Source organism: Catharus ustulatus, chromosome 3 (assembly GCF_009819885.2).
Source record: "Catharus ustulatus isolate bCatUst1 chromosome 3, bCatUst1.pri.v2, whole genome shotgun sequence".
Lineage (NCBI taxonomy): Eukaryota > Metazoa > Chordata > Aves > Passeriformes > Turdidae > Catharus > Catharus ustulatus.
The window spans coordinates 42,633,136-42,660,793 of NC_046223.1; the positions used below are offsets into that span (position 1 = coordinate 42,633,136).

The 27,658-nt window shown below is 37.9% G+C and overlaps 1 protein-coding gene across 4 annotated transcripts in view; it reads left to right on the forward strand.

Annotated features, from left to right (window-relative positions):
- The window catches only part of SMOC2 (SPARC related modular calcium binding 2), a 141,405-nt gene extending 117,878 nt beyond the window's left edge, over positions 1-23,527 (forward strand). For 2 of the 4 annotated variants that reach the window (XM_033056287.2, XM_033056289.2), the window contains exons 10-13: positions 15,633-15,735; positions 16,616-16,863; positions 19,232-19,275; positions 21,951-23,527. In XM_033056287.2, the coding sequence (XP_032912178.1) occupies positions 15,633-15,735; positions 16,616-16,863; positions 19,232-19,275; positions 21,951-21,974 (419 nt within the window). In that variant the 3' untranslated portion in view covers positions 21,975-23,527. Of the gene's footprint in view, positions 1-15,632; positions 15,736-16,615; positions 16,891-19,231; positions 19,276-21,950 lie in introns of all 4 variants that reach the window. The other 2 variants (XM_033056286.2, XM_033056288.2) reach the window with 1 other exon arrangement.
- Positions 23,528-27,658: the final 4,131 nt, after the last annotated feature.

A 27,658-nucleotide genomic window follows, 5' to 3' on the forward strand; every position in this document is an offset into this window, starting at 1 on the left:
GGGAGGGATGCTGGGACCTGGACACAAGATACCACATCCTCTTCTCTCCAAATGTTTGAGTGGAGGTTCTTTCTTCTGCCACAGCTCTCCTACTCTTCAAACTCAGTTCAAACTCTGGCTCTGATGGGGCTGCAGGACATGAGGCTGGGCTGGCACTGGCATCCTCTGTGTGGCACCCACTGTGCTGAGATGAGTTGAGACTCTCAACTCCTTGCACACATGGCAGAGGCCAGCTTGCACAGGAATGAGTCTAGGCTGGGGGTGAGATGTGATGAACAAGTTTTTTGTATTTTCTTGTCAGCAAGACTTAGTAGGGGTTTTGAACTATTCCCCTACCAGAAGTGGGATGAACTCTGACCAGCGCACTTTCCCTGAAGACACATGTATGTGTCTGCATTTTTTTGCCTTGAGCTGGTTCTGTGACGCATTCCTCCAAGGAAGAAGGGTTACTCTGTGCTGTGTCAGTGAGCTGAACAGCCTCGGACGATGCTGGGTTCACTGCATGTATGATGTGACTCCTTGAGCATATCCACACTCTCCACTTATCGATGTGTGTCTTAAAGCTACTGAGTGGTAGGTTACCATGTACAGCGCTAGAAATAGCCACATTTTTCAGCACTTTGCACACTTATCTTTCAGATTTCTCATGCAGACCTATTAAAAAATTGGGTGTACTTAAGCATGAGAGAAAATATTATTCTACAGTCCTTAAAACTGTCTCAGCATCTTTTGTCTTAGAAAAGCAGGAAGATATCTTCTGAAAAACTGTATGCTGTATATATATCAAAGGACTACTTTCTTTATACAATAGTAGATTTTCTACAGCTGGCAAGCCAGGACACATAGTTAATTAGTAGCTCTTGGTAAATATCTCCCTTCCTCCTTAGTAGTTCAGCTGGATCCAAGTTTTTGTATCAGCTTTGTGCAAAGCATAGTTCACCATAATTAGGACACCAGCTGGACTGTAGAGGTTGAGGTCATCTAAACTTCATAAACAACACCTACAGGGAGTTCATGCTCCAGGTGTCATTGACATTACCATATCAATTTGAACCAAAGTAATGGATAAAAATAATTACAGTAATTTCACGATTATAAGCCGCACCATTTTGACTAAAATTTTGGTCTGAACCCAAAGTGCGGCTTATAATCAGGTGCGGCTTATATATAGACAAAGAACGAAAAGTTGCTGTTTTAGTTTGGAGGACAGGTGTCTGCTGAGAAAGGCAGGAGTTTCTCTTTGAAATGGAGAATGCAAACCCCCTCTCTCCAAATTATTATAATTTTGAAATCAAGGGGTTTTCAGGCAAAAATATGGGAATTAGGAATAACAGTTCTTTTCTAGGGAAATTAAAATAGAAATACAGTACTACAAAGAAACAAACTCCAAACCCTGACACAGTCAGAGTACAACCTGACACCGTCAGGCAGGGTGTTGGTAGCAGTCCCATTAAATGGTGATTGCAGTCCCCTTGCAGTGACAGATGTGATTCAGTTGGAGCAGTGCTCCTGTACAAGGTGCAGTTTCCCTCTGGAGGTCCAGTGGTGATGTGGAGAAATCCGGTTTTCCTCTGGAGTCCAGTGGAGAAAGGGGCTACCTTATTGTCCCAAAACCTCTGTTTTTATCTTGGTAAGAAATGTTGGGCTCTTCCCCCTGGCTGGAGCAACTTTCAATGGGATGCAGTAATTTTATCAGTCACGCAGTGGGACTCAATGGGCCATTAGCAGAAAATGACTGGCTGGAGGAAGGATGGGTTGTGAAAAGATAAAGAACAATGCCCTGCCTGGTTTCAATGGATGGCCCATTAGCAAATTATCTGCCGTTGAGATAAGGATCACTGTCCCCACCCTCAACAGATGGTGATAGAACAGATACCTTTTATCACACTCTGTATTGTAACATGCGGCTTATAATCAGGTGCGGCTTATGTATGGACAAAAACCAAAAAGTTGCTGAAACCCAGAAGTGCGGCTTATAATCAGTGCGGCTTATAATCGTGAAATTACTGTAATATTAGATATACAATCCTGATGTCAAATTTTGAAAGGAATTCTCTGACGGAACTTAGTCTAGTTCCTATTGAATCAAAGGAAGCTGATCTCTTTTATAAAAAAATACTTTGTCCTCTGAATTCCTTAAGTTTTGCTAATTTTTCCATTAAACTTTCCTATTGCAATCTGGGCTAAATTTATTTTCTTTTGGAAACACTAAAATGCCAATCTGTTATGAGCTGTTTGAAATCATGTTTTCTATTTCAATTGACCACTTGCTTGGACACAATGCTGATTTCATCCTTTGTCTGCTGTGTTTCTTTTTCCCTTGTTCCTCCTTCTTGATGAAAAAATGAAGACAAACAGAGCCACAACATCTGTGTCTCACATGTTTACAAGTCCATTTCATTAGTTCTATGAACTGTTCAGGATTTATGTGTGGCATTTTGTTCACTAGGTGAAGTTGTCAACAGGAAAAGTTTAATCCAACAAGGATTACAAAAAATAAAATAAATTTAAAAAATCAATTGAACTTCCTATAAAAAATTATTTTCTTTAAACAGGTATTTTGTCCCCTGTATTAGCAGGGTACACAGTTATCTTGGACCCAAGCTCATGGTTCCAGGCATGCATCACACAGTGTTACTGCAAACTTGACAACTAAATTGAGGAAAGAGATTAATGTGCAGTGCAGTGGCTGGACATGTAAGGTCCAGGAATCGGGCTTTAATGTATGGCTTGGTGGAAAAGAAGGCACACTGCTGTGGTGCTGGCATTTCTGCTGTTTAGAAAAACAGGGCTTGTTCTTTATCCGAGTTGTTTTTACTTTTGAAGTTCATTAATTTCCCTGACATAGGCAGGTGGCTTGGTTAAACTAGGGTTATTTGGGAAAGCAGGATTCTTCTGGGAGAGTGAAAACTGTATGGTTTATTCTACAGTGAAACCTTGTTTTGTCAAATTCCTTAGCTGCTTGAGATTTAAGCTTGGAGGCCTAGCTAAGCGTTTGGGTGAATGCTTTGTTGTTGCTAGCTCTCCTTCATATCTGGCTGTGAGGCATCTTGCAGACAGCCTTCACTTGATAGTCACTTCATGTGGAAGGCAGCAAGGGAAAGAGGAATGTGAACAGATATAAACTGCTCTGATTCTTCACAATCCACCCAAGAAAAGTTGCCCTGGGAAGCAGGTCAGAAAACTCTGGTTTAATATGAAAGGAGAGGCGTGCATTTCATATCGTAAAACTATTACCTAAATGAATCTATTAAACCTGAGCTCTTATTTGAAATCAAACCTGGTTGTCTGAAGGAGGAGTAAAAAAACCAAACAGATTAGACCCACTGTATCTTACTCTAATTGTAATTATATAGGTGATATATAAAAGTGAGCTCATTGTGGGGTACAGTGAATGTCCTGATGCAAAAGTTTTTCCTTTTTCTACAATGGATTTCCTAAGGTGTTCGACTGGGCAGAAAGAGTACCTTCTATGCTTTATATCTTTGATGGAACTCATAGGTTGGCTAATCTTAGGACTGTTTTCGGTCCTAACATTAGGAAAGAAATGCATTTTTTAAAAAAAGTTCTTTAAAAATGAATTTTTAAATTTTTTTTATTAAAGTAAGGATACATACCATGTGCACAGGCTCAAGTCAAGCTCCCTTTCACAGATTTGTTTTCTCTCTCAGATATTTAACTTCAGAACTTTTCCTTAGTAACATTTGTAATTTGGAGACAGGTAGGAATTAATTAAGTTAATTTTCTTGTAGGCAACCCAAAATTTGTACTTCAACTGCAAAAGACTAATTCCCCAAGCCCATTTTCTTCTTAGTGATTTATCTCTGTTTACACATAAAGCAGAACACTGTAATACAGGACAGATAAAGTGAGGACATTCTATACTCATTATATTTTCAGTAGAGTCAACAGATAAATGCCTGTCATAAAAGAAGAGCAATTTATTCTTCAAGTGTGCTTTGATAACTAGGCATTTATATTCTTTTTCATTGTTTCCTGGTAACCATTTCCAAACATATCAGCATAATTAATGGAATCTCTCAAATACTGGAGAGACGAAAAGTGATCTTTTTCATGCAGAAAAAAAGCAGAAAACAGATTAAATAAACTTCACTAAAAAATTATTGTAAAATTTGAAATTGGAACTCTCATCCTTTCCCCTTGTCTTGACAGATGTTTTTATCTTCAGGCATTCATGAAATTCATAGACAAATTGATTCTGCTCCATCTGAACAACCCAAGATACACTTGATATAATAGGCAAACCTAGGTTCTTTACTAAGCTTAGTCTTAAAGTTTGTTTATGTTTTTGAAGGTACTGTGTGAGAGCCCCATTCCCTTTCTATTAAAAATTTAGACAGTTGAATGAAACCTTTCTCATTAAAATGAAAAAAAAGTGTCAGAAATTGAAGTTGTGCTTTGTATTGTGAATGGAAATTGTCAGGTTGAGATAGAACCACTCAAGTACCCTATGCTTTTTCTTGCCCCTAAAAGTGATGTTTCCTTTTTTTTTCCCCACTCTTTTCCATGACATTGGAGTGTTTGATTCCCTCCAGCTGCTCTATATTTTCCAGTGTGCTCTGAATCCAACTTTATACCACTGGAAGTTGTATTGTCTACTCTTTTAAGTCCCCTAAGTGAAATACTTATATTGAATAATAGAGAAGCTTAAATGCTCAGTTTTAAATTGAACAGGTTTAAAATCAGAAAATAACATCCAACGTACTTAATGTGTTGTTTTATCAAGCAACAGGCTTCTCTTTTGCATTTGCTGAAAAAAAGTTTTAAGCAGTGGCTTATAGTATAGAAGGATGATAGAATGCTGCTTAAGCATCCGTTCACACAACTCTGTTGTTTGGTGAGACAAAAAGCCTCAAGGCCAAAACATGCAAGGCAAAAAAAACCTTTTTACTTGAGAATTTGACTCTTCAGGCTATGAAGTGCAGTGCCTTTATCCAGCAAAGCACTGAAGTCCATGCTTTAAGTTCATTAATTCCTTTGATGTAGTGAGAAGACTCTGTTGACACACTTGCCAGGCTTTTTGGAAGATGCTGGTTGCATTTCTTTATGCCATGCAGGATGAAGCCCTGACTTAAAGAACATACCGTCCAGTTCTGATGCTATTTTTATTCTGCTGGAGAAAATGTTTTAATGTAGCAGTAGGAATGGTTTCTGACATTCTCTTTGTTCTGAGGGCTTGCTCACAGCAAAAGGAACCCTTCTGCGGACACACAATAGCTTGATGATTAGAGCACTCAGCTGAAGAGGAAAGAACATAGGTTCAAATCCTTGATCCAAACCAGACAGAGCAGGGAATTGAACCTAACTCTCTAGTGTCAGAGATTAGGGTATTCCACTGGGATTACAGCAAGCCAGGTTCAACTCCCTGCTCTGTCTGGTTTGGATCAGGGAGTTGAACCTCTGTCTCCTCCATCTCAGCTGCGTGCCCTCATCACCAAGTTATTTGGCCAAGATGGGATAGGGTGTTTTGCTCTTAAAAAAAGAAAAAAAAATTTAAAAGGCATTAAAAATCTCATTTTGCACCAGAGTAAAATATAAACTACCCACTCCTGACTATTTCCACATGATGGAATTGTTGTTTCCTGGCCAGGCCGAGAGAGCTACTTCGTGGTCACATACTGAGAGTGCCAGAAGCAATAGGAAGATATAAAACCCTTCTGTCCCTGCAAATGCAGCTAAAGATGCAGAGATTCAGCCATGTTATCCACATGGCTTTGGCAGAAGCAGAGGAAACAAAACCACCAGAAGCCAGTTCATGTGTGCGCCAGAGCTATCTCAGTGAACCACAGTTTTGTTTGGAGGAGAATGGGGGAGGAAGATTAATATTCTGTCAGTGCTGTTGGAGGTGTCTGTGTCAGAGCACAGAGTGTGAGCTTGCTTGGAGCTTCAAGCAGCTTTTTCCTCCACTGGTTTCAATGTCTCATCATTCCCTTGATTTTCTACCTGGTTCTCTCCAATTTCCATGCTTTTCTCCTCCTTTCACTGCCTTTACCATATATTCATTCCTTTCCAAAAAAATTGTTCTGCCTTAAGCTCTAGGCTTTGCAATGGCGCACATAATAGAAACTTCTTGTAAAATCCTCTGCAAATGTGCTTATATCGGTTGATGGAAATGGATGGGTTGTAACTGTTTACCTTTTCCTTGTAATCCACACATACATGTTGAATTTCTTGATCTAATCCTAGGCATTTTTAAAGGTTTAAGTGTCTGTTTTGTTTGTTTTTTAACTCTGCTCATTACATGCTCTTTTGCTTCCTGATTTTAACCAGCAGTAGAGGACCAAGTGATTTTTGACAATTTAGCATGTGAGCCCTTATATACCTATCTGCTTAGGGCTTGTTTACTTCAGTCATGCAAAGTTCATAGACTGATAGTGTTGAATTTCACAGTATTGAGTGTCTGCAGGTATGGAGCATGGACTTCTGGTTTTGAATATGAGTTTTTTTACATTCATTCACTTGTAATGGAAAATGACCACTGTATACTATATCAGCATTAGAGTATGCATATTTTACACCAAAGAATTATTCCCAGTAGAGTTAGAATGGAAATGTGGGGTGTGTGCATTATGGAGTGATTATTTCAGTTGCATTCATCAGCAGGCAAGCACTGTTGCAAAATGCATGGCTGGAAATCAGGTTAGTATACATGTCCAACAAGGACTCAGTTTTGCTGGGTCTGAGCATTTGGGATGCTGCTTTTGTACACTCAGATTGTATTTTCCCCTATCCCCTGCAATACCCAAGGCACAAAGTTATTATGTGATGTCTTGTTTCCATCTCTCCCCATTCAGTCAGCAGCACAGAGTAAGACACCTGAGAACCTTGCTCATGTGTTTCTATTGCTGTGTTATCAACAAATGAGATTCCATGGCCTGCTCCAGAAACACACACTGCTGTAACTGTGTACACATGGTCAGTCTTGCAGCATGCCATGTCAGGTCAGACTGTGTATAAAATGGAGTCATGCTTGTTTGTAGACCATGCCTGATGTCTGGAGGGGGACAGTAGGATATTTCTGTCTCTCAGTTTCCTGTAGAGTCCTACAGTCAGTAAGCCTGGTTTTCGCATTTCAGTAACCTTTCTCCTCAACCCTATTGGATATTACCTGTTAATACCAAGAGTCAGTCAACTCTGTGGAACTTTGTTAACATTACACTTCATGGCATCTGCTGAAGTGGACAGGGTGAGCTTCTGCACAAGCACAAGGAAATCAAGGCCTTGGCATGGCTGCTTGGCATGGCTCCTTAGCTGGATTCCTGACTGAGTGCTGGACATGCACAGGGGAAACAGACCACACTGTACACAATGAAACTCACCTACAGTGTAGTGGTCCAGTGAGGAAAATGTCCTTATCATCCTTAATGGAGTGTTATCATGGAATTGGATCTTCCTGCTGTAAAGTGACCCAAGGTGTTTTGTAATCAAACTGCACACTGTAAACTGTTTTACATGAAGTCAGCTGCATTGCATCCTTCCTGGCAGACACGTTAGAACCATAATTACATTAATCTCCATCCTTAATTTGCTCCGTTGTGCTCCTGTCATTGCAGGATCTCTGCTACCGAGTGGGATGTGTTCATTTCCTAAGTGCTTACTGTAAATTGCAAATTAAGGGTGGCACGGTTAATTCTCAGTTACTTGCTTTTTGTGGGATTAAGTCCAGTTCACCATTACTTGAGCATTTAGTTTATTATTGTTTAATGAAGAACACAGTACTATATTTGAATTGGGGATCTGTTCCAAATAGAGGTCTATTTGCAAAGAAGAGTAGTTTGAGAATCTGCTGTAGCTACAGAGTCCTCTGTCAGTCCTGGAGAAGTGAGCTGGGTAATGTTGAATTAGGAGAGGACCATCATCTTTAAATAAATAGCGTCTAAGTATTAAAGCCTGGGCCTATTCAGTCTGTCATGATATGTCCACCTCCTTCAGCAGGAACTGTGGGCATTTCATTCTTGTGTAATTTCATACCTTGTAAGAGTTTCTTACTGAGGAATTGTAAGTTGTATTTTTTTTTTTGTATTAGTCATTTTACAGCTTTTATCATCAAAGGATGAGCCAGTAAGATTTGAAATTGTATTTGTAGAGGAAATCTGTTTAATGGAAAGTGTCCAGAAGGGTAACATGACTGCAGATCCAAAATTAAAACTGCATAAAGAGAAAGGGAAATTTTTGTGATGCCAGATTTCTGAGGACTGTTTCATTCCGTAGTGTTCAAGTAATGCTTTAGTGGTACTTGTTGACTTCTGTTTCACTTCAGTTACTTCCAGGATTTCCATTTTATAAACCTCTTGTAATCACTGCTGTAAAAATCCATTCTGAGTTGCAATTCAATATATAGTTAATGTTCCAAGAAATAGCCATGCCTGCCTGCCATTAATTCTAGCTTCCCTCTGTATTGAATATACAATTTCTAGATCTGTCACTTGCCAGTTGTGGAAGGGAGAGAGAAAAGAGTAATCAGATAAACCTGGTGCAAATTTGTCTCAATGCAAGTTCAGTACTCATAGGTATCAGCAAAATAAAGCAAGAGTAAAGACAGATACTTTACATGACTGCTTGCAATATTGCTAGATCTTCTGCCTCCTTCTGCTCCTCCCTTCCCTATCTTTTTTTTTCCATCTCATCCTTTGCCATCCAACAATATGCTTTGGGCCTTGGTAGGACTTAGTTTTGCATTTTATGGTTTTGCCACTGCTTTTATTTCCATATTCAAGAGACACCAGGTCACTGCATCTGTGAAATTCTCCATTTGTGTGCCACAGTTTGGCATTCCTCTGTACCACCCATATTGTGTTGGGTTTTTTTTAAACAAAACAAACCAAACCCCAAAACAATGAATGTACAGTGTTTCAAAGGTGTGTTTGGAAAGATCCATCATGTACAAAAAGGTATCTTTATGGAGTGCTAACCTTCCATTTCTATCTGTTCTGTGTTATGATTGCATAAGAATCACACACGAGCATGAAGATGCACTCTGTGCATGGAGACTCTTAGAAAACTGCTCTAAAAGGAGTGTGTGCTGCTGGCCCAACAGCTCTGAATTTCCTTCTTCTGATTTAATGGCCATTGGTTCTTAGGCTCTGAATAAATACCTTTTTTGTGGCTTTAGATGTTAGTGGATGCTTTGAGGATTTTCAGCTTTTGCTTCCAGTGGTAAAAGTCTCAGTAGGACATAGCCAGAAAAGTTAAAATCAACATCAGTTTGTAGAAAAGGCTATGTTTCATTAAGGTTTCCAAGGAGCAGGCTGCTTCAGTTAATTAATGTAAAAAACATCCTCCCTAAGTCAAGTCCCTATAGTTCAATTTTTCCGTCAAGAGACCAAAATTATGCACCTTATTTCTGAAGTCACTTCCATAATTACAACAACATACATTCATTGTAATAGCTTTTCCTTTTTAGTGTATACTAAAATGGAGCTAATTAAATATGTTTTCTTTCATACCCTTCTCCTGAGAGGAAACATAACAACATGATGAAAATACAAGTGAATGGGAAGTAATAAATGTCTACAAAAATAAGTGCATTTTTACTCTCTATTGGTTGCTGATTGTTAAGACTCTGTGAGTGATAACAGGGAGCTTCAGATGCCTGTCATACTATATAAAACTGAATTCCAAAATCTTTCCATTTAATAAGCTATTCTTAAAAGTGTTACTGCAGTCAGAGGCACCAGCTGTTTATCTCAGGTCCAGGCAGCCATGAAATATGGTATATAAAGCAGAAGTATAATGTTTTGAAAATCTGATATAGTTGCTTTTCTCTTTTACACATTTTTGGTCCCCTTTCTAATTTTTAAGCTCTGCTCTCTGTGTCCTAGTCAGTGGGGTGATTGACTTCTGTCAGTGTGCCAACACTTCAGTGAGATGGATTGTGTTTCTTCCCCTGGAGCTGGACCCACATGGCTGCATTGCAGGTCCTGCTCAACCGGAGCTCATGAGCCTCTAATGGCTACAAGTTTGCATGGGCAAAGAACCTAAATATTCAGAATGTTAGTTCCTTCTCAACGTACTGAGATGTCCTTGGCCTCCAAAAGTGAAGTAGATATTCTCTAGGCATTGACTGCCAAATAAAAACATCTGTTTTCTTGGATCCAGCCAAGCAGCGAAGAGGTACAACTCTTTGTGATCTGAATTTTTAGAATTTTTCCTATTCACGGTCAAATCTAGAAAGGTAAAGGTCTACAAGAGAATGTTTAAGAATGGCACATAAGATCCAAAGATTTTCCCAAGTTCAGTGTTGATTTTTGGCTGGATGGTCTCTGAAAGGATTCCAGTGTTTCAACTGGTTTATCCCTCCCTGTTGTCACAGTGACATCTCAGAGCTGTTAGCAACAAGAAATTCACTTCTCAAAACCTCTTCAAACCTTCATGGAGGGAAAACCAAACTAAAAAGTGGAAATCAGGATTCAGCCCTTTCACATTGCCTGTTTTATGCTTTTATGTTCTGATACAATTTTCTTTTTCTTGTTTAGTAATAATAGTACAGGAACTGAAATGAAAGTAATGGACTGTTTTTCCTATCAACAAATGCCCTAGTCTTTGTCACTCTGTTGCCTGCAAAAGCTGCTTATAGGATCTTATGTTTCTGCTATGAATATTATCCCTTCTTTCTTCCACGTTTACGCAAAGAATAGGAGAGTAGTTGGAGCTTAAATCTATTTATAAAACAGATACATATCGAATTAATCACAAGCTGTTTAACACCACCTGGGAATGTAAGTTATCTGTCTGGGCTTCCTCAGCTAATAGGGAAGAAGTGAAACATTTTAAGGGAGATTCTCTTCTATTCTAAGAAAAAAAACCCTCAGGTAGTTGGGATGAATGCCTTCTGAATGGGTTCCTTTATATTGGGCTTAAATAACTATTATGGGTGAGACACCTCATTTCAGCAGGCTCAAGTTCGACAAATCCCCCTCAATGCACTTCGGTATGATATGAATGCCTAGGGTTGAAGGGTAGGGTCTAGGGAGAACATCATATGTTAACTCTTTAGTGTGTGTGTGTGTGTCCCTTGAAATTAGAACAGAAAGATAATTTTTAAATAGTAACAAAAATAAAATCAAATACTTTTTAAGAACTGAAACCTGCTTCCTGCACTTGTCGAGAAATAGTTCTTTCTTGTAAGACATGGAGATCTGTGGCTACACAGCAATGGATCCATAGCCCCCCTACAGCTAATATCCACTGTATTCTATTTACTTATTTTTGAAATTTGAAAGAGAATTTGTCTCTGAGCTTAACTTAATTCTTTTAAATTGTATGAATATTTAAGAGAAAAAAGAAATTAAAATTATAAATAAATATTAATACCTGAGGGATGTTAAGAAGGAGAGGTAATAATGTCTTCAAGCATTCTAGGATGCAGAATAAGGAGTAGATAGTTTTTGTCTGTGAGAAGTTACCAGAAGCTGCCGTGAGGGGAAAATTGAAATGAGCCATAGAGTCATGGAATCAGAGAATTCTTAAGACTGGAAAAGACCTCTAAGGTCATCAAGTCCATCTGTTAAATAAAACTATAAAGGCACTGACTCTGTCAGTGAGACATGATTTGAGACCATGATTTTTAGTAATCAGCAGAGTAACAAATTTCACTTCCCAGGCTCATATTTTGAAGAATTTTTTTTTTTTTTGAGAGGGAGTCAGGATGAGCTCAGAGCTCAGGAAGTCCTCCAAAAAAATGAGGAGGCCCCTCAGCATGTCTAGACAAACACAAACTTGTGGTTCACATGGATCAACAGAAATAAATTCATAACTGTACATATATGTGTGTGTAGAATAAGTGTCCAAGAAAAAAATGTTTTTGTTGTATTGTCTGTTCTCCCAGAATAACCAATAGCACTAATTTTTTTTTTTTTTAATTCTTTTCTTCTGTATAACACTGTTTTTCAGTGAAATCAAAGGTACAAATGAAGCATGAATAATTCTGATCATTCTGCATTTTGGCAGATCACAAACTTACTTGCAATCTTTAGAGGTATTTCAGTGGTCATTGCTAATGTGAACATAAAACAGTGCACTCAAACACAAACAGGGAATAAAAAAAGAAACTTTATATTTGCTACTTGGAAGTTGTTATGCCTTTAATGACTTGAGTGACTGGCTCAAGGCAGTTTCCTGTCTTGCAGGAAGATTAAGGTAAAATCCCTTTTAAGGTGGTTAATCTTATCTATTGGATTCCCATTTTTACAGAAATTAATAAATGCTCTTCTAGCCATGACTTCAGATATGTTGTAAATGATAATCTTCCAAGACTGACGGTAGTAGATTATTATCACCCAGGCAGGGAGCTCCAAGGCACTAGGGTGCATATTTTAGAATGTTTATGGAAAATCTCCCCACAGATTTAACTTCAAAAACTCCATTCTCAGTCCTAAAAGTACTTATGTGTACAAAGAGATGTGTATATATCAGAGATACAATGCATAATGATGAATCTCTGATTTAATTTTTATTATAGCTGAAATGAAGTGTTTGTGTATTCCTGTCATTTGTTGTGTGTATTTGTTGGTCTAAGGTTTATGCTGGGTTATACTATCCTTAAAGTAAACACTTCAGTCTACATTATGAAACTGTATGTTAACTCCATGTGGTTTCAGCCTCCACCCTTTAACAACAAATTGCTATTTATGTAAGCTGTCAAATGCACATAGGACAGGCAGCTGCAGAAGAAGAAACTAAAGCCTATAAACCATAGCAAGAAGCATAAGGCTCCCATAAGAGACTAGTCTTTCCCTTTCTGTATTTAGCCAAATAAGAGTGAATTATTCATTACAATCAAGCTAAAGCTCCTCCAGTCTTACCAGTTCATCCACAAATTTGTTGAAAATTAAAGCTCAGTGTGAAGCCTCCAGAGAATTATTCTGAGTTAGCAACACCTGCAAAGAACAGAGATTTCACTGTGGGGTAAATTTCTGTGTGATTTGCCCACATGTCAGCAAAACTTGAATTGGGAGAACCTGAATATTTTCTCTGTATTTAAGTGATGAGGATTTTGTGGGGTGTTATTTTACATTAAGTAGTAGAGTTATAATTTAGAATGTTTCACAGCAACCAATCGTGTTTGTTTTAACAGCAATTTTTCTGTCAGCTGCTATTGCAACTTTATGAAATACACATTTAGAAACCTTTCTTACTCTTAGGGAAAATTGTCAGAGACAGGCTTTAAACTGTGGAATTTTCTTCCCCCGATTTCTTGTGAATGTAGAAGTTGATACTTTCCCCTGCTTAGCTGTATCTCATAAATGACAAGTGAGGATTTTGATCTCTCTATCTATAGCATATGTACATTCAGCAGCTCCCTGGACAGTAGTGGAAGCTACCTATAGCAGATTTTTGTTTCTTCCAGATGTTTCAGAAATACACTCATAAATAATATGAAAAATTCAGGTGGAGCTTCTAAATCAAATTGGATATTGACATTATTAGTTATCCAGAAAAAGGACAGAGAAAGAAAAATGTCAAATTGCGGTTTCTCCATGTTGTGCTGCATTTTTATGTGCTGAGGTCTTATTTTTTTCCACAAGTCCTATATCAATTCAGAACTTGTGTTTGGAGCAGAATTAGGCTTCTGGCTGATGTTGGTAATAACAGCTCCAATATGAAATGAATAAAGCTTATAACATTCAAGATAGGCCCGCATGGAGAGCGTCAGACAGACTTTTCACCTGTCCTTTGAAGGGAACCAGCTCTGGCCCACAGTGCTGTCCTTGCTAGCCAGAGGTAGCAGTGAGCTCAACAGGTTGCTCAGGGACTTGGTTGCTTGATTCATACAGGGTTGGCATGCTGACACAACTGGATATGCCTGCTGCACGAGAACTGCCTGGCCTCATCTCTGGACAAATGTGCTTTTGTGGCTTGCAAAGTTATTTGACCTCATTTAAATCACAATGCACAATTTACTTTCATGGCTGGAATGCCTGAAACTAATTTGACAGCACACTCTTTCCACTAGAGAATGTGCACTGAAGGGAACAGTTTCCTGTCCTTCCCTTATTAATATCTTGCCACCCTTCTAGCTTTTGCTCCTTCCTGGGAAAATTGAAGTGCTTGCCTTACTGAACTCAAACTTATAGCTGCTGTATTATTTGGTTTGGGATTTGGGGGATTTTTTTTTTTTAATTTCTTTTTTTGTCTTTTTTCCAGTTGTGACAGGAAAAACCACAACTGATTTAAGATTAAGGAGAAAGGGATATATCTAACAGAGTGACAACTGCTTTCATATGTGTATTTTAGCGCAGTGAAACTTGCCTAAGTGAATTCCTTTTATATACCTTTTACAGTTACTGGAATAAAATGTCCCTGGTGCCAAAGGCAAGGAACTCATAACTACATGAATGTGTTAGACAATAATATCTAGTGGGTACTCCTGCTGTACATAATAGCTGAGTTATTCTTACTGCAGCACAACTAAGGGCTAATATAACACAGGTTTATTTCCTTGGATCAACATGCAATGTATTAAAAAATAATTTGCTGGGCAAGATGAAGCTTTTCAGGCTCATGTAGTCCTACTGCCTGCTCCAGAGGCTGCTGAGAAATATAATAAAATACCAAATCCCTACTGACTGACTAATCTTCCTTTTCCACAACACTTCAAAGTATTTTTCTTTTTTACTTTTAAACAGAACTATAGTAAGTGGCTTCCAGCACAGAATATCTGTGAAAGTCCTGCCACGGGCTCTAGCTTTAAGCTTGTAATCTCCATGTCACTGATCATAGATCATCCTGTACTTTAACTTAGCTATTTAGAGGGTTAGAGGAAGACCTGGTGTTTGGCTCAGGGCTCTGGGGAGGAGGAGAGGAAGCAGGTGTATTGTATAAGCAAACCTCCATGTGTCGCCATCCATGGGCTTGTCAGAGGAATTTATCTGCTCCAGCTGTGCTGCCTGAAGAGGGAATCTGTCAGTATATATTTATCTGACATATTATGTGTCTGAAACATGCTGTCAGTTTCTTTCAGAGAAGAACTTGGTAGCATAGGGAATGTGGTTATAAGGATGATCTAGCATCACTGTAGGGTCTCACATTATGAACCAAAGTACCAACTAGCAGCAGCTGATTGGGCGAGGTGCCATGTAGCACTAGTTAAGAGAAAGAGAAGGACACAAGGAGTTGACTATCATTTCACAGAGAGGAAAACCAATGCATTGAAAGCACGTGTGTTGAGAAAGCCAGTGGAAAATAAGAGGAGCAATAGTGGAAATTTGAAATAAGTATTGTGTTGTCAGCTTCTGTCTAGTCCATGTTTCTGTCTTCTGCCATATACAAACTTTTATTGCTTCAAAGCTGTTATTCTCAAAATGTGACATCCATGTTAAAGACACCTGAAAGAAGGAGAAATAATGGCCAAAACAGAAGCAAAGGGGACTGAAGGTATGCAGAACAGACTCACATTTGCTTCAGTTCAAAGAGTTGTTGGTTTATTCCTGCTCTTTTACAGATATGTACCTGAATTTAAATACTTGTCTTTGAATTACGTTGTGAAAATGCCCACAATTTCTGGAAATTTGTGTACAGCGAGTAATATCTATCTCAAAGTCTAAACTACTGTTGGAATGGAAATGTTGTAAAAACAGGTAACAAGAAAAGAAAAATAAATTATTTTCTAGGTTGTCCTGGGGCCAAGAAGAATGAGTTCCTGACGAGTGTTTTGGATGCACTGTCCACAGATATGGTGCACGCGGTCTCTGATCCATCACTGTCTTCTAGCCGGTGGGTTTCAGATCCTTTTTTGTGTCTTTAAAAGGATTCCAGCAGTGGTGAACTGAGTGTTGAGGGCTTTGAGGACCCTTCAAAAAGGGTGAATTTCAAGGACCTATCTAGGAGAGTTCACTTCAAAGTTAGCACTGTGGACTAAACAGAGATAGAATTGACAGATGAATTCTCAGCAGCACAGCTCAGGGTTTATCTGTAGCTGCTGGTGCAATGTGTGTCTGGCTTTGTTCTCCTCTCAAGACTTTATTTCTTGAATATGTGCTACCTTCCTGATTCATATTCTTCCTAGTTGCTTGCAAAACAAACCAATGCTATCAACAGTCATACATAGTGTTAAAAATGTGTAAGTGCTGTCAGCCTTAGGGTATCTTCAGGTCAGGTACTTATCTGAGGAGATAGCATTTATTTTTATAGCTTATCCTGTAATTCAATACATTTAGGTGCTGTAGCTCTAGGAGAATCCATCATGGGCTGTAATTGGAGCTTCAGTATTTGGCAATGCTGGTTGTGGATCAACTTCAGTTGGTTGCTTTAGACATTTAATGTGTCTGCTGATGGTGAAGCTGTTTTTTATTTCTTTCTCCACTTTTCTCTGTTTGAGGAAATTTAAGGGGAAGGCACTGTTTGCCAAGTATGATGCTGACCTCAGCAGGGTTTCAGAGAGTACACTAAAAGCAGATTCTAGCCCTTAGTGTAAAATTTAGGATATTGTTGGCCAAAGTGAAAAAAAGAGAGATTCACGACAAGGAGTTAGTGTCCAAAAGCAGGGAGTTTCACATAACAATGGTGACGGTCATCTGACAGTGATGTAACTATTCTGAAATAAAGCTACTAAATATCTGAATTAAGACCAAATTATCTTTTTTTCTTGTTCCAGTGTTTCTGAGCCTGATCCAAATCATACTCTGGAAGAGAGAGTCGTTCATTGGTATTTCAAACAGCTAGATAAAAATTCCAGTGGTGATATTGGCAAGAAGGAAATCAAGCCATTTAAGAGATTCCTGAGAAAGAAATCAAAACCCAAAAAATGTGTGAAGAAGTTTGTGGAATACTGTGATGTGAACAACGATAAGTCCTTGTCAGTTCAAGAATTAATGGGCTGCTTGGGAGTAACAAAAGAAGAAGGTAAAGCAGAAACAAAGAAACGCCATAGTAAGAACCTTTTCTCTCAGTCCTTTTCACTAAATTCTTCAAAGCTTATGAAGTCTGATATTTATATGTGCCAGAGTTATACAAAATAAAAGAATACACTTGTCTGCAGCTAATGCAGCTGTTGCTTGGGGCAGATGGCAAGAAAGTTTTTTCTGTATCCCTTTGCTCCAACAGAATCAAAAACTTCCTGTTGTTTCCAACTATTAAATGTACTATGGTAGGAAACCTAAGAAGATATAATCAAAAAAACAGATTAGTGTTATTATAGAACTGTGTTCTGAGTGAGTGGAAGTATCACACCTGTGCTTTTTGGATTCCTGGAAGGAAGCACATGGTTGAGCTGCATAATGAATTCTCATTTCTCAAATGTGGTTTAGAGATGCAGAGAGGAATGTGGTCATATGCCAAACAGGTGGAATAATGGCTAATACATATCCAGCTTACCTTGCTGCCAAAGGTATGAAGGGGAACAACTAACTATAGAGTATAATAGTCCCTGCAGAATTCAATCACACAATTCCTGAAAATGGGAGAAAAAAAATTAAAAAAAATAGTTCTAAACAGCAACAGTAGATCCCCATACTTTTAGAAGTGTAGAAGAATGAATATAGGTAAATTGTTTTGTCCAGCACCTTAAAATGAAGCAAGGACAGTGTAACAAAAGTTTCATTGGTTGTGTTAAAGTCTAGAAAAGGAATACAGCAGAAAGACAGAAGAGGTCTACATTTTACTAATGAAGTAAATTGTCTATGGCTCACAGTAACAGATCTCTCAAAACAAGTATCAATCAGATGCAGGATTTTTTTCTGTGGCTTTTTTTTTGTGGACCTCATAATGATACCTTCCAATTTTCATTTAGATGATGAAGATTAAAAAAATGTATATGAAGGTGGATGACTGTTGTTATCTTTATGCTATGAATATGGAAAGTGAAACACTTCTGTCCTGCTGCAGCAGGCATTCTTAGGACTTATTGTGGATGAAATTTGGGTCCAAAATCACTACACAGGAGGTAAAGGAAAGTCATAACGAGACTGAAAACAAACCTCAGTTTTTTTGTCTTCATATTCCAGTGGAAAAAAATCCCAAAGATTAGGATAAGCTGCCTGTTTTGGAAATGAAAATTGTAAGAGGCATGAAATCATGTGAAGATCACACACGGATTTGGCTGAAGTAAAAATTGCATCCACCATAATTGAAGTTTTGTAACATATCTTCTCTAAAAAAATCTATTCAATAATTAGATCATTAAACTTTGAAAGGAAAAAAAAAAAAAACTCAAAAGTTTGGCATTGAAAAACTAATGGTATCCAGTCAGAAAAAAGTTCTTAACCAAATCATTGGGTTGCTTTACTAGAAGTACATAGTTTTAAGGACAAGACAATAAAAATTACTTTTGTTAGAATTATTATTCTGTTTTGTTTTTCTTACTTGATAATTAAAATTTCCTTTCTGGTACTCCTTTCACTTGCACAAATGAAAGCAGTTACCACTTCATTACAGTTAGGGTTACATTTCTAGGAAAATATGGGACTCTGAGGTGTGAGAGCTGGGCTAAGGAAGTGGCTCTGTATCATTTTGTGTGAGTCCCAGGTGTCTTGTGTGAGAATAAATTGAAGCAACATAAAAGCCAGGGAGTTGTAAAGCATCTTTTCTGAAGGGAGTACTAGGTGCTGTAGCATTTTTTCAGGTCCAGTTTTGTTTCCCTTAGTTCCAGTTCAGATTGTTTGACTCACAGACTGACATGGAAAACCAAGAGAGCAAGTTCCTCCCTAGTCTCACAAGTTAACATGGGAAGATTAATGGGCTAGCAAATTCATTTAGCTTTTTGGAGGTTTATTTTCCCCTATTTTGAGCATTGTCTTTGAGACTAAGAAATTTAAAAAAAACGGTGATAATTTTGTAGATTAAATATGAGCAATGTCTTTGGCTTGTAGATCTGTTACTGTTACTGTGCAATATCTTTAATCAAAGTGAATGCTTGCCAGACTGCTTTTCCATGCTTCTTTACTGCCAGGGATAATAGACTATATTTACCACTAAAGATTTAGTAAGTTTGAAATGCTCAGCCATGTCAAGATGCAATCTCCTAAGCAAGTTTGACATGTTAACTGGCAAGAGATGTTGTTGTTCAGCTTTAATATAAATCCTTGAAATAAGCAACATGTGTATTGAGGAAAGAAAAAAGTAGATGTGTCAATGAAGATCTGAAATATTTTATGTCTTTTATAGAAAGCTGTGCACTTACTCTGCTCTAAAAATATATTTTCAGAATGAGAGCTTCCATTCTTGAGGATAACTTGCAAAACATATTTATGATGTTTTCTTTCCCTTCCTTTAGCGGTTCCTAGGACCAACACTGAGAGCACATCATCCAGCAGGCAGGTGAGTACTGAGGAGAACAAGATCTCCATTTCTGCCTCTCCTGGCTGAATTTCTTGGGGTCTCAGCAGTCATCATTGCAGCTTCAAACTGCTTTAATCTGCTGTTCTGCAGAGTTGCCAGAAAAATGTATGGCAACATCCCAATTAACCAATTTTTACTTAAGTTCTGTGTATGGAAAGCTAAATCAGTCAATTACAGGTGCAGAGTACACGTGCATCATTTGCAAAGTGTATTAGGCTTACATGTGGAAGTTCCTAGAAAAATGTAAGTTGACCTATAGGACATACATGATAATTTGATTAGTGTAATTGAGCCCTCATGAGTCTTCTGCATTTCTAAATGATAGCATTTCCATACACTTTTGAATGTGCACTACTTCATCTTCATTTAACTTTTACTTTAGCTGAATTCTGTCAGTTTCCTTTGTGTCACTCTATAGACACAAACTGACATTTATTGAAATGAACAAAGCCATGCATTTGCCATGCCCTGTGAAAATCTATACATTTCACAGACCCCACTGCATTATTATATGATGGCTTTAAACAGCTTTTAAAATCTTAGTGCAGTGAAAAGAACTGTCACTTTCAAATGCCTTTGCTGGCTGGACAAAATGATGCTGAAGAACTAGGATTTGCATCAGTCTGCTGATCTATGTTTGAACTAAAATTGCAGAGTGATTGGAGAAAATAAAATGTCAAGTGCCCTGACAACATAATCTGTGGGGTTTTCTTAATCAATTTTTTCCAAAACTTGATCTTGTTTTTCGAAATAGCACCAGTGTATGTCATCCTTGGAGGTTTGGCTACTCGAGCCATTCCGAGCTGCAAGAGGCACAAAAGCAGGTTTTTTTAAAGGAAGGAAAGGTGCACTTTGAAAAGGAGGGACTCAAGTGAAAGGACAGGAAAATAGGTTAAATAAAGTGGGGTTTAATTTGTGTGTGTCTATTTTTATAACCATTTATTGAAAAGAAAATTTTTCTGGGCAATATGGTCATACCTTCCTAGTACTTTTCCATGGTCTTGAAGGAGAGCTTGTGAGTCCAGTAGTTTAAATGGTCTAACAAGAGTGCCATCTTCACACTATTCTTACCTCACTATTGTATTAGTTAGAAGACTTAAATTATTAATGCCCACAAAAGCATTAGTAAATGATGAACTGGTTCAAAAGTTACTCATGTAACTATATTATAAAAACACCTCAGGTAATTCTGCACCTATGAAAATAGGAATTTGGCTAAAAGTACCCCAAAAACCTAGTTGTGGTGAATGTCTTCCCATCTATCATAAAGCTAGATTAATTTGTCAGAAAATGAACCCCAGGTGAACCTACCCACAAGCCAAGAGAAATCTTCATCTCAAAGTTCCCTTTTTTATCTCTTCTCTGTTTGATGTTAGGTTTGCACTTCCTAAGGCAAGCTCAACATTGCTTGTGGTTTTTACCAGAGACTTCCTACATACCTTTGATGGAATATTAAATATTCTCACAGCTACAATAATGTGATAAGTTTGTTTGTTTAAACAAGTGTTTGTGGTCTTAATTTTTCAGGTTTTCCCCACAAATCACTTATGCTTTAAACAAGGCAGCCTGAAAACAATTATCCTGTCAGAACTCAGAGGGGTTATTTTAATTATATAATGGCAATTACTGGCACACATGCATTACACTTGAAGCATTGGAAACCCTCTCCTCTTTCTTGTAACCTGATACTGACTTGTGGAATTGGTAATAAAAGTGTCCTTAGAACATCTACGTTTTTCAATTTTGTCCAGTAATTTTGCTGACTCAGCATCAATTATTTTAGGAGCTGTTGCTGACAAATGATAGCCTTAAATTAAGGCTGGCTAAGAAAACCATCTGTTGGCAGTTTCATACTTGAACAATACATGGCTGCAAAGGCAGAAGGTGGTTTTCTTCACAGAAGTTCTCACTTAGAAGGAAGCTACTCAAAGGAAACCACCCATCTAAGAAGGCCTGATCAGATTTGCACCATTCAGGAGACACGCACTCAAAAGCTTACTCTGCACTAATTTATTGCAGCAGTTTAGTTAAATATATGCTCATGTGTGCTTCGGCACATGCTTTTTCACATATGTGGAAAAACGTCTTACTGAAAGAAAGCAGATAGGGAAACATACACTAATATGCTGGCTGAGGCAGCTGTGGTTGCTCTAAAAGAGGTCAGACAAGGGATGGGTGTAATAGGACTCAGGTAGTGGCCAGATACGTTTGCCTTGCTCAGCTCCACCCTGTCCAACAAACGCACACGAACATGCCCACACGCTGTCAGTGAGACCTAGGGGGTCTTTTGCAGCCTAGCAAAAGTTTGTAAGAAAACCACAGATTGTTTGTGAGACTTTGGTGAGCAGCCCATTCCTTATACATCACATGCCATAGGAGGTGTATTGAACCACGGACTTGCACAGGCTAAAACTGTGTGTTTGACAGGGCATTTAAAGGGGCGATAGGTAAGTAGTCAAGGTATTGCTCATCCCCTTGCTCATAGATCCGATGAAGGAATACAGGGAAGGAATTTTTTTATTCCCTATATACATTTATGCACAACTCTCTTCTGATAGTGGTAGATAGGCACTGCTGAAAAACAGAGATAGAATATTATACTGGACTAATTGAAAACATCATTAATAATGCAAATTTTCCCAACTTCCTTTCAGCAAGTTTCGAAGAAGCAAGGGTGAACACCTTACTGATCCAAGGCAGATCTCTTTGACATGTGGGAGATTTCCTCACCAAAAGGCAATAAAAACAACTGTAGTATTTGCACTTTGTACTTAAAAAATGTAAATTCACTTTGTAGAAATGAAATATTTAAACAGACTTTTTTTTTTAATCTGTGAAAAAGTAACAGTTAGTTTTGAAAAATTATCACATACAATGTATGTGTATTCTTTTGTTGTCTGAAATATGTAAAACATGTTGAAGATGTAAAAGTTTGCATTTAAACCATTTTCAAAAAAATAACTTCTTGTCAAACAGTAGCATAGATACCTGATTCTATGTATTTTTGGTTTCAATAGTATGCCTTATTGTTCTTAATATTGTCATTTAAGTAGAGTTATGCTGAAAAATCTACTGTATTCTCAATTTTGTCGAAGCAGTGTTGAATGTTTCAAGTTTGCAGGACTGAGCGAATTATGTAAATTGCTGTTTACTTGGTTTTGCAGTTTTTTACTGAACAGATTTTTCATTGGTGGCAATATTTTATTTCATTTTGTTTTTATTGTAATTATTAGGCTTTCCAAAGAGCATACAATGAGAATACAACCACTAATGGATTAAAAAAACAGTTATTCTACTTGGGATGCTTATAGAACAATGTATCCTTTTATCAATTTTTGAAGTGCCTTTTTAAGATAAGCTTTGGTAGGATTTTTTTCTCCTGTTTGCTTTCATTTGGGTTATTAACACAGCAAACCCAAAAGGAGTAAGGTGCATTGTAGTGTCACTCCAGTCTGGTTCAACCTGGGCCTAAACTCATGTTTCCATGGTCAGTGCAAAGCAGGGACAGACTTTGTATGGGTCAGAATTGCAAATCTTACTGTTGTGACAGGGAGGGATAAGCCTTTTCCCTACACCTGGCTACTCTTACCAGCCCTTTGACTTGCCTGGGGGCCACTAGAGGAGGGACTACTCACATTGCCCCCATTTCTTTGCTGACTGAAGAAACTTCTCAAAAGCTTTTTCCATCATTTTTTCCCCCCCACTGTTTTTTTTAATATGTGTGTCTGAGGGGAATAAAAACTTCTGGATGTGAATCTAAAGCAGGGGGCCCAAATGAAGAGAAGTTCTGCTCTTGAGCAGCTGTGAGTTACAAGCAGCTGGGTTGATCGATGCAGTGGTAGAAGGACTGCTGGCATCTAGGAGCTGACATGAGAAGGCAGGAATGTAGCAGCAAGCAGTGATTTCATTATGGTTTGTTTAAATAATGTGTAGGATCTAACATGTGACCGGCTATTCATAGCACCCTGCTTGAGCTTGTACCTGGAAAAGCTTTTTTTTGTGAATCAAAAGGTGTCATTTCAATTCCAACATATTCTGAAGTGATAGGAAACAATGTATGCAATGGAATTGTATCCCAAAAATTATGTACTCCAAGCTCTGGCAACAGGAGAAACCAAGGCAACTGTGTGTTTTCTTGTATTTTTGTTTTAAAAAGTATTTGTTATTCTTTTATAATGTTAAACTCTGAAATTAATCTTCTTTATAGATTAAAGATTAGTATGTTGTCAAACTGTGCTGGTGACTTTTCTTTTGCAACACAGAGAGACATGTTTGGAAGTAGATACACACAGTGACGATTTCACCACTGCTTTGAGTTGACAAGAAACCTCATGACCTCACATTGTATCCATCTTCTTCCCTTGCCTTTTTTGAATTCTTTTTTAAGATCATTCATGTCTTAGTCATACCACTGCTTCCTCAAATTCTCTATGTAGCTTTGACCTGATTTCTTGCTGCTCCTCAGGGAGGTGCAGTGCGGCGTAGGAAAAGATTATAGCTTTTCCCCTCCATGTGAGTGTGAGCTGCAGGGCAGCTTTCAGGCTGGCTGGAAACAATGAGGAGAGAGAAGCAAACCCTCAAAATTCACAGTTAGGTGGGTTAGGTGGTCACGGTATGGTTAATAGCAGCATTTTGTAAGAAGCATTTAATTCCACAGCTATGGCCTTTGGAGACAATGTAAACGTAGGTTGCCAAATATTTTGCCATGTCCATGGTTTGAAATTGCACCCCATTTAAACTGAGAGGTTGTGTGGGGAGGCAGATTTGGACTAGCAATGTGATTATATAATGAGTAGCCTTAAACAGTGATCGAAGTGCAAGTAAATGCTGGAAGCCAAAGATTTCTACAACATAGAGTCATTTAATAACTCCATAGTGGCTGAAACATGAGGTATTTCCTCTTTGTATACATTTCTGTGTCATCACTTTTGTGATTTAGATCAATTACCAGGGATTACACCACTTGAATATAAGTAGTACTGACTTCGCATACTGTCAGGTAGAGTCCAGATCCCTAATGGAATCATACTTGCAAGCTTGCTAAATTCACCTTGGCTTCCTGCATCACCCATATGTGCACAGGATATTTAAACTGAGAGAAATGTTTTATTTGTACCTAGGAACAGCCTTGATACCAAAAAGGAATCCATGTGGATAGGCCGTTAGGCTCACACTACAATGTTTGTTATTTACACAGTAATTAATTAGTTCTAGTTTTTATCCTACTCCATGTGGAACAATTTAATTTCAATTTTAATCCTGTTACTGAAACACAACTTACATGCTGCTGCTCATTGACCAATATTTGTTCTAGTTCCGGCTATTGTTGAATGTATTTGTTTACAGTTTTTATAAGGTTGTAAATAGAAGACTATAAAGTTTGAAAAATGTGTATGAATTCAGTGACTTGTCCAGCCTGTTGCCAAGTCCATTAGTCAACAGGCCACACAGTGACAAATGCTCCATATTTTGTCAACCCTTTGGAAAAATTCCTCATTTTGTTCCTATCCCTACATTTACGCCAATTTCAAAGTTAAATTTTTACCAAAACCACTTAATTGTCAGTCTTCTCCCAGTCGAACAAAACACCTGGCTTTCAGGTGCTCATTTTGTAGAATTGGGACCTTGGTGAGTGCTCCAAATGACTGTTTTTCTTGCTAGTGTCATTTCAGATATTGAAAGACTCAAACAGACAAATTTTAACAATAATCACTGCATATAAATAAACGAATACACTGTACTTTTTTTTATTTAGATCACTATTTTGCTCTTCATAAGTACCATAAGCCAATGGAGAAAGCAGGCATTCCTAGAAAGCTGAAAGGAAAATAAAAATACAGATTGATTCATTAAAGATATTTTAGTGTTTCCAAGATTTGATAGATGTAATTAATATTCTCTTTTTACAGTAGTAATAAAGGATGGATTTTTGGAGGTTAAGAAATCTTTGCTGTCAAAGGTAATATAGTTGTCCCTTTTAAATATTTACACTGATGTATTATATGGCTAAGTTATAGAAACTAGTGTTTCTAAGTAAGGATCTTTAGTGCTGGAAGTGAAAGGTTTATTGCTTTTATTTCCTTTAGGATGGCAAATTGATGTAATTTGGGAGTAATTACTTTGACATTAAATAGGAACCAACTAAGTTTATTAATGTCTGCAACATTAGAATGTTTGTAGTAAATTATTGATACAAACTGTACTCTTTGTCCAATTTAATTCTTTCAGTTCAAGTGTTATGAGTAAAAACATGCCCTTTGTTTAAAAAGCATCAATAATACATGTTATTTTTTTCTTTAAACAAAAGCTCATGTGGAAAGCATTGAAAACAGCACATTTCCCTAGAACATCCAATAAGGGATAATGGAGAGAGGTCTATTTATATCTAAGTTAGTGATAGAAATATAGGCAGTATTTTGCCTCTGCTACATCCCCCTTCATTTCGTCATCATACACTTTGTCCTCTGACTCATGGTACACAAAGCTTTTTTGGAAGGTAAGATAATGAATTGAGAGTCTCTTCTGTACATAGCAATAATCTTTTACATCTAATAAGAATCCTCTGAGTCATCCTTTACCTAGATACTTTCTTTACTTAACATCAGGTCCATGCATGGGATTTCTTGCCTCGTATCAAATCCCGAATCCTTCTTTGCACAGCCATGGGATCCAATCTTGGCTGAATGGGTTCTTTATGAAGAAAACCACTCATAGTGATCACCAGCACAGTCTATGGGATTGTAGGTGGACAGCTGCAATTTTTAATCAGGTCAATAATAACTGTTGATAAAGATTTATAAAACCCACTCAGTATGTGAAATGAATCCATGAAGTTGCCTGTATTTGTTCTAAGTAGTCAGTCAGGGAAAAAAAAGAAAAAGAAAGAAGTGGTGAATGAAACTACCAGTGAGAAATATTGTTTCACTAAACCATGACGGACTGATTTCATGTGATTCAGATTTACTGTGAAATTTCACTTTTAAAAGTATTTTTTGGTTTAGTGGTTACTTTTATGGAACTTCTTTTCCTTTAACTAACAAGCATGAAATGTCAACATGGAAAAGTGACATTTGGGCACCTAGTTTGTCACAAAATTGGGTATTGTGAAAGGTAGCAGCATTCTTATTCTTCCACCAAGTATAAAAAAAACCCAAACAACATATCTGTTTAAAAGAAGTCAAGTTTCCAAACAGTTTTTCATGCTTCATCTCAATTTTTGAGCACCTTGCCATCCCTGTGTGAGGCAGAGAAAAATGAGACTGGGGCTCAATGAATGGTTGGATTTAGCACTGAATGCATATGAAATGTGATGAAAACTGGAATATGGGTAAGGGTATTTATACTAGTTTGTATCTATGCAAAACAGTTGAAGCAGTGTGAATGATATGCAGAAATATAAGGGGCGCTATTCCAGCTTGCAAAGCAAGCCTGCCATGGGACTGATTGCAAACAAACTCAAAACCTAAAATGTTTTAGCCTATCTCTAGGTTTACTAGTCATTTCACTCAAAGGCTGGTATGAACCAAATTCCACTTTGACCCAAGGTATACCTCTAGCTCCGTTAGTTTGTAGCTTCCCCGTTAGTCTTTCTGAATTCACAGCTTGGGTATGCTCTTCTGAGACCCCCCAGGCTGTGATACCAGTGGGACCAAGACCCAGAACAAAGAACACCAGAATAAACATGGTGACAGATATGCAGAGGACAGGATATTACTCCATAGCTCAGATTTTTCTACCCTGGTGGGCTGTGATCAACTGAAAACTCCTGCCCTGTATCATCAGTGATAAACCCTAACTTCCTGCTTCTTAAATCCATCAAATCCATGCTCAGAGTGAGAGAACATAATGCTTCAACTGAGTGGGAGTCAGTGTGAGTCACAGCTACTGGGCATTTGAGAAATATTGTGACTCCTCAATAGATGCATGTGCTCAGTTAACTCCCACCACTTAATTCATCTTTCTGCTCAGCACCATATGATTGAGCAGTGTCTGCACACATCAGTTCTTCAGTGCTCTGCAGAAAGGAGCTGTGCTTCTCAGCCTGGAGCATAGTTCTTTGTATTGAATTCTCAGCATCGAGGAAGGAAGGTTTTTCTGTAGCTTGGTGTTATCCCAGGAACCTGAATTGTATCACTGCTGCCTTACAGAGGTTTAAAGAAATGTTTTGCAACACAAAATATACAAAGAAAGAGATGCTGGCTGAAGTGCTAGGAAAAAAAAAAAACCCTAAAGAACATGCAGTTTAAAAAAGGCTAATAAAAAAAAGAAAAAATTTAACAGAAGAGAAGAGAGAAGAGAAAAATCAAAATAGGATCATGGGAGCTGAGGAAGGTGGCCAGAACTGTGCTAAAGCCACATGTGG